Below are 11,058 nucleotides of genomic sequence, written 5' to 3' on the forward strand. Positions count from 1 at the left end.
TTGTTATCAGTAATGCACCTTCCTATTCACAAGCAGCAACAAAAACCGAAGCAGAATCTAGAAAAAATTCATTTCATTGCTACCGACCCCAATGTCAGCCGCTCGATAAGTTACCGCTAAAACGCGACATACGCCATCATGCGAATCAATTTTCGCAGCATCCCCTCCGACGAGCGCTTGCGCTGCTGCCAACGCCAAGCGATTGTGATTTGCACTTTTAGAAGTAAAGAAGAAGAAGAAGAAGAGTTGCTGGTTATGTTCGAAAGCACTGGCATCGAACGAACGAAAGGCGGAGCAAACAAGCCGATGCCAAGCGATCATAATTTGCAATTTGATTTGTAAAAGAAGAAGAAGAAGAAGAAGGAGAAGAAGAGGCCCTTGTTATGCACGAATGCATTGGCATCGAACGAAAGAAAGGCGGAGCAAGCAAGCCGATGCCAATGATACGGTGCTCAAAGGGCGGGGCCTCGAAGTCCATGCAAACGTATTCTGACCAGCCGAAGTCTGATTTTCTCGGAAAATCGGCAGGACAATTTATTACTCGGAAAATCGGCAGGACAATTACATCGCAGCGCCGACCAGAAATCACCGGCGGTGAAAAGGCTGAGAAGAAACATCATCAAGGGCGTCTCATCAGTAGTAATAAACTACTACTATTACTTCGGAAATTCGGCAGGACAATTACATCGCAGCGCTGACCAGAAATCACCGGCGGTGAAAAGGCTGAGAAGAAGGGCGTCTCATCGAAGGCGTCGAGTATCTTCGTGCGTGTCGAGCTGGCCAAGCCCGCCGTTTCGGAGGGTTCCATAGTCGTCACCAAGTAAGTCAGCTCCTAATGAATGAACGAGGAAGTAGCTTCATTTGAAACGGCCCTTTTCAGGGCCACATTCCCACTCAAAGAGGAAAGGAATTTTCGTACCGTGCACGCCGGAAATCAAAATTTTGTAATGAATTTCCACTACTGATGCCACTGTCAGCCAATTTAGAATTTGCCGCTGGAACACGATAGAAGTCATCCATCCCTAATACATTGTTTTGGAACGTCTCCATGCAAGGAGCGCATCGGCTGCTACAGCCAAAGAACTTGCCCGTCACCAAGCGATTATGATTTGCATTTTTGCAGATTTTGTCTCGGTTCAACCTTCTCCCGTGAAAAGATGATTTTGTTTCCAATGACGCGCCTTTCCAATAATAAACAGCAAGTACGCCGAAATCAGAATCTTGGGAAAATCTGATTTGACGCAACTCAATGATGTGAGACGTCATCATTGTTTAATTCCACACTTTTAATAGATAGCAGATTCCAACTTTCTACCGTCGCCAAGCGGTTATGATGTGCACTTTGAAGAAAATATTTTGGCTCTACCTCTCAATAGTACATTTGCCAAGAATTGATTTTGATCCACAATGCGCCTTTCTAATCAATCATAGCAAACAAACGATAGTCCGTATCTTGCGTAAAAAAATTCACTTTTCTGCTAAATAGTCACTATTAAGAAAAATTTCAGTGACGCCACTTGTATGCGGGGACCGTAATCGCTGCCATTTTTGCAATCAACTCTATCTTCTCATAAAATTTTGGTCCTGAGAAGAACCGGTATTCTTTCCAAAATGCGCCACTAACAGTAACTAAACTATAGTCCGAAGATTGTTGCTTTTAGCGACGGCCTATCGATGTTCCACTTTCTGCTGAGACTGCTCCTACGGGCGTCATCGTTGTGCCCGCTCTCCGAGAAAATTTAGTTGAACTGAGGATTGGAGTCGAGCCCGTAGGTTGCACGATTTTGATGACTGTGCTTGCGATGCACATCGCGATTGGTTGGTTTACCGATTCTCAGTGCCTAGTAAAATTGCATTTATTCGATAGTTGAGCAAAATCTTAAAGAGTTCGTCGATCGATTAACACCAAAATCTTTAAAATCGGTTGAAAGACGGCTGAGTTATTAGCCCATACTTCCTGACCACTTTTCGTGACGGTCTCAAATTTGAAACTGCAGAATGACCCCCAATGTTCCGGAAAGACGTAATTCTACGTAAAAAGTGTGTGCAATAGAGGGGAGGAAAAAGCACTTCGGGGGTTTGAGGTAAATGATAGAGTGGCTGCCAGGGACTTCATTTCTCAATCTGAGAAATGGAGGTTCGGACTGGTAACAGAGCGAGTAGGGAGGTTACATTATATGGTGGAGCTTGATGACGGAAGGTTGTGGAAGCGCCACATTGACCAGTTAAGGCAGGGCCCGTTGAGACGAGATTCATCATTTGACCGTACGTATTTGTCGACCGTACCTCCCTCGAACTCCACGTATCGAGCCTCCAGTTGACGTGCCAATAGTCTTATTTGATGCAAATGACCCATCGATTACAAACGATGTCATTCCTGTTGATAGCACTAATTCAGACACTTTAATAGATCAAAGACCGGTACAACACGAAACCTTACAATCGAACGATTCAACATTGACTAGCCGTAGTGACCTACGAAGATCCCAGAGAATCAGAAAAGCACCGAGCAGACTCGATCTATGAATATATGTTCACTAATCTACTAACATTATGTGTGGTATTCTTAATCGCTAGGGAGGAAGAAATGTTATAACATACCATGTACTTGATATAGAACTACCTTGATCTATTTGCCAGTCTATTATCCCTCATATCTATATGTCAAATAAAGATTCATTCCATTGTACCAGTCAAAGCAATAACACGCGTTATTTATTCGTCTTGAATTCCCTGGTCTGAATTACGACAGAGGTTTGCGAGGCTCTTAAAAGAAGGCTTCCGAGCCTCTTAAAAGGAGGTTTCAGACCATCTTGAAAGGGCACGTCTGAGACTTTTGAAGGTAGGTTTCCGAGCATCTTAAAAGACGACTTCGAGCCTCTTGAAATGAGGCTTCTACTCATCTTAAAAACACGCTCTTGAAGGGTGGCTTTCAAACATTTTCAAAGGCGACTCTCGAGCCTCTTCAAAAGGAGACTTTCGAGCATCTTGAAAAGACGCTTTTGAGCCTCTTGAAAGAAGATTTCGGAGGCTCTCGTAGGAAAGCTTACGAGCTTCTTGAAGAAAGGCTTGCGAGCCTCTTGAATTGAGGCTTCATAGGGTCTTGAAAGGCGGTTTTCGAGCCACTTAAAAGGATGCTTTTAAGCATCTTGTATGAACACCTATGAGCCTTTTGAAAGTAGCCTTTCGCGCCTCATGAAAACTAGCTTCCGAGCACGCTTTCCTCATGAAAAGAAGCTTCCGAGCCTCTTGAAAGAAGACTTCCAAGATGCTTGGAAGGAGGCTTCCGAGAAGCGTAGAAGGATGCTTTTAATTATCTTACAACAAAGCAACTGAGTTTTTCGAATGAAAAAGCCTTCATGCCTCTCAAATGGAGGCCTCCGTGCCTTCAGACTCAAGATTTTAGTTCAGAAGTATACTCTTAACATATTATTCAACATTTTGTTTCGAATAGGTAGATTGGATTGAACATTGGAGACTTTGTCCCATTGATTTTTGCAAATAAAAAAATTATACAATTATCAAAACTTTACCCGTAAGTTTTGACTGGAATTGTAAAATATCCGCCATTATACCTAGACCGTTCCGATAATAATAAATACACTTTGTTTATTGAATAATTCCTATTTTTTCAAGGATTCTTCCACTTTATGGTTACATATGTACCAAAATTTGATTTACTTTCATATAGCATCGAATATTTTAGAATGTTTTGAATATTTATCATGTTCTATGTGTTTTGATGATTTTGCACAACACGTTTTTCAGCTATTACTCAAAATTTTTCATAAATATTTCTACTATATTTAAAAAAAAAATTTTGGTACTTATTTAACATGCATTATGGATTTTGAAAATTAAATAATTGCAATCGGACGAGAATTAGAACAATTTCAAATTAACAGCGACTAGACTAAAAAAACATAAAAAAATATTTCGAGCTCTCGTTTTCACTAATGCAACTAGTTTTTTTTCTTTTTGGAGCAATGTGGTCTGTGTCATTTGTGAAAGAAAGTAAAATTTGCATTGACTCCGGTCGTGTTTTCTTCAGTAAGCTGAACGATCGGCCGGTCATCAAAGTTTTGTTCTGCTTTGTGCGGGTGAGTAAATTAATCAGAAAGTAAAAATTTGTATCGAGTCCGGTCGGATGTATTGCACTTTGCTTCGGTCGAAACAAGCGCGATCCTCAATAGTTTGCAGTACCCATTGAGCAAGTAAATACAGTGCGTGTATTATTCGTCGCGAGCAGAGAAAATAATATTTGTTTGATATTCGGTGGATCATGCGCTTGTATTGCGCTTTGATCCGGTCGAGAAAAGGGCGATCTTCCATAATTTGCAGTACCTATCGGGCAAGTGAGTACAGAGTGCAATTCAGTCGTCCTAAACGCGATTTCTCTCAAGTTTTATATGCCACCTGGTGTGCATGGTTTAACATTTTTAGACAGCGAATTATTGTTATTTCCATTCCATATATCGCATCACTTACCGAAGTGAATCCAGGATAAATTATCCTTTGTAACTAAAACAATATCTCATCCCAAGACAATCGTGCAGATGCAGAGGTATACTCGGTCTCTAGTAGCAACGAGAGTCGGACTAGCAATCCTTCTCTTCCTATATGATCGTAAGGACGTAGCCGGCGCCGTTATTAACTTCAAATATTTGAGCTCCCGAAACGTGTACATTGGGAATGGGTAGCTAATCCCAAACCCCATTTATTGTGTTCTCTGTGCAATTTCGCAAGTTCTAGTCAATCACGGAGTAGCAACTACGAATTGTGCGGTCATAATGCTCATGCTCCGCGATGAGATGTATATATGTTCAGCGAGATGGAAAACGGAACAGTTCCCCTATTTAAATTTAGAACTGTTTTTTTTTCACACGGAACGTCCCCGTGGGTTTTGAAGCTTTTTGGAGCAAAATTATTTTTCATTGAATGAGCGAAACGATGCGATTCTGTCCGAAAAACTCAAGCGCGATGTTTTTTAGGAACACCCAGAAATTACATAACGTTTAAAGGGTGAGGGGTATGACGACCCATACAACATTTTCAGTTGCTTCATACAAAAAGTGTGACAAAGGGGGCGGGGGGATGAAAATGACTATTTTTTGCGTTATGTAGTTAACGAATCTTCAGAATCGCAAGCAAGTTAGCTCGCGTATGAGGCTTCGATGGTTGAGATTTGAGTATAATTCTACTAACACCGTACCAACATTTTGAACAAAGCCTATTTTGAAACACTTCGTGTTCAAAAAGTATTTTTTATTTAAAATTTGATAATATGAATATACAAAATATGCATTTATGTGAATTCTACATTTAGCTTCTAAATCACATGAAAAATTTCAATATTCCACAAAAATCTTATATACTTATTGTTTATATTTGCATAATTCTAGTGCACTATAAAATAAATATATATGAATATTTTACAATCTCTTCTGGACGGCATTCGGGTTAGTACGGTTCCAGTTCAACTCTGATCATCGCCTCGGATAGGTACCCTCAATGAAATCTTATTACCGTTGATAGCATTCCGGTCAATGTTGCCGCTATCATTACAAAGTTCAACGAAATTTGTGCATTTGTTGCACCATTGCACAGATCTCCTTGGCAGAAGCACATATAGACTTTCTTGTAGTTGTACACTGTGTAGGCGCACCGATCTTCCGAATCCGATGGACCACGCTGCACGCACATCCGCTGTGTGGCCATATCGTAATCTACAAATGAATGGAATATAAATGTTTACCAATCGTAATGAAGAGAATTTCAACAATCATTACTCACCATCTTCCCTGAACGATCCTTGTCCTTCAATCACCTTTCCGCACCAACCGGACGCGCACGGCACGGCTGTCACGCCACGCTCGTTCTCCGCCTGGGTTGCATTGAACGTGAACGGATCCTTGCAGCTGCCGAGCTCGCCTCGCGATCTGCACTGGTAGCATCGTTTCAGTAGCGCTATATTTGGATATCAAATTTACATTCGTTAGAATATTTTGCATTTCGCTGAATCCGCAAAGCAATGAATATATGAATCAATGCGCTTCATCGAACAAATACACAGTATAGAACGATGCCCTTGATGACGACAACCACGACGAAGACGACGAGAAAAACTCTAAATTTAGCTTCCACTTATATGAGTTGGCTCCGAGGTGTGATATTTAGAGTGATTTAAGCGAAGGGAGTGCTGCATAGGTGACGAACCCGACTCTCAAGGTCTTTTTTGTTAGGATCAAGAATATTACTTTCGATTTCGGTGGCTCCCAAGACAAGTTTGATACGTGCTTTATAGATCGATGAGGTTGTCTCTTTCTGGTATAACAATCCGAACTACTTACCATTGGTCTGGGAGATCTGGTGGAAAAATAATATCAACCCGAATGATAAAAGAGTTGAATCGCACTTCTTCCACATCGCTGGATTCTATTCTATTGATTTGTGCAAAGATCAATGTAATCTCTCGATTAGAGCATGTGGTGAAGCCACACAAGTAGGAAGCAATCAATTTCACGAAAACCTGAAGTGGATCTAGCTGCAATGACTGCAGTACTCCGTGTTCGTGGTACTTCTTCTGTCAAAATTGGTTTCTTTGGGGATCTGTTTGTATGAGTGCGGAAAGGCTGATCTCGTAGCACCAAATAAATCAATCTGAACGATACATATAAAACATGTTACTACTACGACGTTCACTCGTCAGGTAAGTGTTGAGCTTACCTGAGAAGTAACCCGAGTGAAAGTGGATAATATGTGACAAATATAATCTGATCATGGATCCATGTTTATCCATAATCCCATATTTGTGCCATTTACAGCTTTTATTGTTTTTACGTTTAGTTCAAGAATCATCTCCAAACTATTATTGATAAAGTTTGGTTTAAAATAAAGTATCAAGTTAATATGAAGGTTTCATTATTGTGAGAAACTTGTTGATTATAGTTGCATTGGCTTTTATTGGTGAAACAATTCTAGCCAAGCTTAAATTAGTAGGGATTTTTCGATTAATGATTAATGTCGTTTTCGTTTATTCCGAATGGTGTACACCGGCGGTGCAACATTTGCCACCGCAAATACGGACGGTTTGGGTGCAACTTTTTGTCTGCCAACACATGTTTTCGATGGTGTTGGTGATGCCGTCAATCAAATTTATCGATTATCAAATAGCAAATAAATATTATTGAGATTTATGCAAGGATTTATGTTATATTTTCGTCTTGTTTTTAATATTTTTTAATATATACATTTATTACACTAATTTTGTAAATCAATTTTGCAAATTGCAAACGTAAAAAGTAGTTTCTTATGCGTTTTGTTTATTGTTAGTACCATATTCAAATGTAAAAAAATCTTCAAGAAAACAAAAGGCCCTGTATAGGATTTGATAAATTGTGAATGCTAGAAATTTATGAGATCTATTTGTTTATTTTTATTTGAAAAAAAAATAGTAAAAACGAAGATTGATTCAAATACCGCCACCGGGCGGGGATTGTTTGTTGGCATGGCGGGGGTGACGATGGGTTAAGCACGAGTCATCGCTGTTACTGACAGCCAAGAGGTCGATAACAAAGAGGAGGCAAAGAGGTTCAAAAAGGACTATTATAATTAATTTTTTTTGCTTCTAAAACATTCTGTTAAATAACAAAACTTACACTACTTCCTGACAGCAAACTTTATTGGCGAAATGCTTCAAGCTATAAATTAATTGTAGGTAAAGTTTCTTAAGTTCCACAGTATTCGATATAATTCACTTACATTAAATAGTGCCTATTTACTACAAATACGGATTATATTCGGCTTATATCCTGCTATTTGCGTTATCACCCTGTTGAGGTTATTATAATATACAAATAGGAAATCTATTTGCAGAAAATATTACAAGTAACCTACCAATATCAAACGATAATAGATCGTACAAGATTTCTTCTTTCAGAACGGATCTTTCTAGTTAATTTCAACTGTAGTAATAAATTTAGGAAAAATATAGATTTTAAGGTAGCACAGCACATTGATTTTCGATCCAAAAACAAGATGATTTGCATATTGATATCATACCATACACTGAAAACCAAAACTACCCAAAAGTGGGTTGTTTGCACTCAAAACCGTGGTTTGGGCCAATAACCCAAATTTGAGTAAAATGACTTTTCTGGCGCTAGGTAGTTTGCCTTTTTATCCCATGTAAACAATTTTCCCAAAGCTGAGTTTAATTTATCCAAAGGGAACCTTGATCAACCCAAAATAAAGAATATTGAATTTACTCAAATTTGGGTTATTGGGCTGAGCAACCTCGGTGAGGTGTTTGCATCTTGCTCTAGTTTTGATAGCAATCATGGGAAAGAAAGGGAATACTACCCAAATTTGGGTAAATTTTTTGTGCGATATTCTCAATAGTGCGTACATTGAACTCAAAGTTTGGGTTGATTTATCTGTCCGTGTAGAACAATATTTCTGACAGCTCTACGTGTGCTAGTGTACCTAGCGTTGGTAGAGCGAACGATGATTTCTCGCTTAACTTTTCAAAAGGTCCTAAGTAACATTTTTTTCATGAATTAATTTGAGTACTGCAATCAAAAGCTTTCATATTGGTCTGCTGATTGCGCTGGATAATTAAAAAAAATAATACGTTGAGGATTTACTTCAAAGTCGGTCTTTAGAAACTTGATTTTTTTTTCTTTTACTCCAATTATTTCATATGAATAAAACATATATTACACAATACATTCATATTAATAGTAGAAAAATTCAGATATGTGTATGATCCAAGTTTTGAATTGAAGTCCACCTGAAGACACTATTTAAATATATCATTGCACAGATCTATTCCAGAATTTCAAGTGAAAATCTTTTGGATCATGTCAATATCAGTGGTGGAAATACTCGCTTCACGAGTAAGTGGCGCTTGCTTTGTTCGCGAGTACGGGCAGAGCAAAAACAAAAAGCACGGTCGCGAGTATTTGTGATTTTCGAAGTAATCAATCACAATGGATAAATTTGACTTGACATAACCACAATAACAATAAACAATTGTGTTTCTTGCTCGAACATCAGTGAGAAACATGCTCCGATGTTGTTTTATGACTTTTAGCAAATTAACCCGAATGACTCGCGAAGCTTCACGAACATTTTTATGGCTTCGTTTTTTTTTGTTTTCTCTGCGAGTAGTAGTAGTAGGTAGGCAAGAAAAAGGCAAAACAAATATTCGCGAGTCGTTTGCATTGCCTACTTCTGGTTTTGTGAGTGAGGTTCGCAGATTTCCACCACTGGTCAATATTCGTTTGAAAAAGACGAATTTCGCACCAACTCGACCAGCGGTTGGCAGCACCATCTCAGAATCGAATGAAACTTGGTGGGCATAAAGATATGGTATTTCTAAGCCACTCTGCATACTTAGTTTTTCAAAAATTGTCAAGAGTAACATTTGATGAGGGCCTAATTTTTTTTCATTGATTTTTAAAAAAATCGGTGTAATTCTAAAATGACAAGACCTACAAAAAAGTGTTGTATGGCGGACTGTCGTGAAATTCCCTGAAGTTTTTTGAAAAAATATCCAAAAAATAAATAAACGATTTCTACACTGAAAAATAGTTTTAAAATTAAAATCGATATTACAAAAAACTTCATCTCAGAAATCGATGAATTTTTCTGCAGATAGGTATTTAAATTATATAACTTTTCTGGGAATAATGTTCCTGTGACATATTTAAGGCAAAAAAGTTTTTCTAACAAAACTTTTTCATGTCCATATTGAGTGAAAATTTATCAGCGTGTTTTAGGCATACAGCGCCAAATATACGTTCAGCAGCCTATCATCAACCAACGACACATTTTGGACGTATAAAATTTGTTTAGGAAGCAATTTCAATTTCTAACATTAATGTGGACCAACATTTGAAAAGGGCGTATATTTTCCTAGATTTCTTATATCAATGTTATACACAAATGACCAGATTTACAAAACTGTGCTGTTTGATGGACTATTGTAGATTCGACTTAAAATCTGAAACATAAAAGAGCGTTTCGTTCACCGAGAAAATAAATCAATGAATGTAAAGATTAAAATTGGTTTATCAAAAAAATACTCATTAATTTGTTAATTTACTCGAACAATTCGAAAACTTTCAGGTCTTCATCTGAGTTGGAATATTTTTTAGCCAGGATTTTTTTATTGGTTAATGGTTAATGAAATTTTTGTGTGCCAGTTATAGTTTTGCTTTTTTGAAAAGTTCATCAAACTTTTCTGCCATTGTTGAGTATTGCTCATTCGAGATATAACAGAAATGTAATTTATAGATATATTTTTGTCTGATTGTGTAACTGCTAATTCGTTCAACTCCCGAGGAGTCTTAATAGTATTTCCATAATCTTTGGCAAGACTTGCTCGTTTTGCCATTCGTTTGAGAGAGCCACCAATAGTTTCGCAAGGGTCTTTTTTCAAAGTGATGTTGTAAAATCGACCATTTTCAATCCTCTCCTCCAACCCTCCTTCAAACTTTTTATATCAATCATTTTAAAATTGTGTATGGATTGTCACACTTATGTAATTAGGTAAGCAGAGTTTAGATTCAGTTAACAACTTCAGCAAAACTAAATTGTTAGTAGTGACCACGGCGACTCCTTCTAGCTTTCAGAGGAAATTTCCCAAATTATCTTTTAATTTTTAACATTCAGATAGGGAAACTGGACACACGTGATCCCCGTGGACACATGATCCCCCCCTGTTTTCTCGAAACCTAATAAAATATGTATACCACTGATTTGTGTAAAAAAATAATTGAATCTGAGTTACATTTGATGTTAGTTCCTTTATGTATATGGGTTTTAGAAAGGTTTTAATATTTTAGCGTTCTCAATTCTTTTTTTCTGCAAAGGTAGAAAGTTTAATAACTTTGAATATATCCAACCAAAACGTGTCAAATTTTTACTGGACGCAGTTTTATTATTGCAGAATTGAATAAGCTTATTAAATTGATTATTGCTCATTTCAAATTGAGTGGATAAATAAACCAAGATAAATACTCAACATGGACACACTTGATCCCCCACAGTATG

The 11,058-nt window shown here is 37.9% G+C and overlaps 1 protein-coding gene across 1 annotated transcript; it reads right to left on the bottom strand.

Moving 5' to 3' along the window:
- Nucleotides 1-5,250: 5,250 nt before the first annotated feature.
- Nucleotides 5,251-6,596, bottom strand: LOC134210473 (protein quiver-like). Its single transcript, XM_062686522.1, has 3 exons — nucleotides 6,351-6,596; nucleotides 5,794-5,967; nucleotides 5,251-5,726 (listed from the first exon to the last, which is right to left on the bottom strand). Exons 1-3 carry the CDS (start codon nucleotides 6,424-6,426, stop codon nucleotides 5,509-5,511), a joined length of 468 nt encoding a protein of 155 aa, XP_062542506.1. The 5' UTR covers nucleotides 6,427-6,596; the 3' UTR covers nucleotides 5,251-5,508.
- Nucleotides 6,597-11,058: the final 4,462 nt, after the last annotated feature.

Source organism: Armigeres subalbatus, chromosome 1, assembly GCF_024139115.2.
Source record: "Armigeres subalbatus isolate Guangzhou_Male chromosome 1, GZ_Asu_2, whole genome shotgun sequence".
Taxonomy (NCBI): domain Eukaryota; kingdom Metazoa; phylum Arthropoda; class Insecta; order Diptera; family Culicidae; genus Armigeres; species Armigeres subalbatus.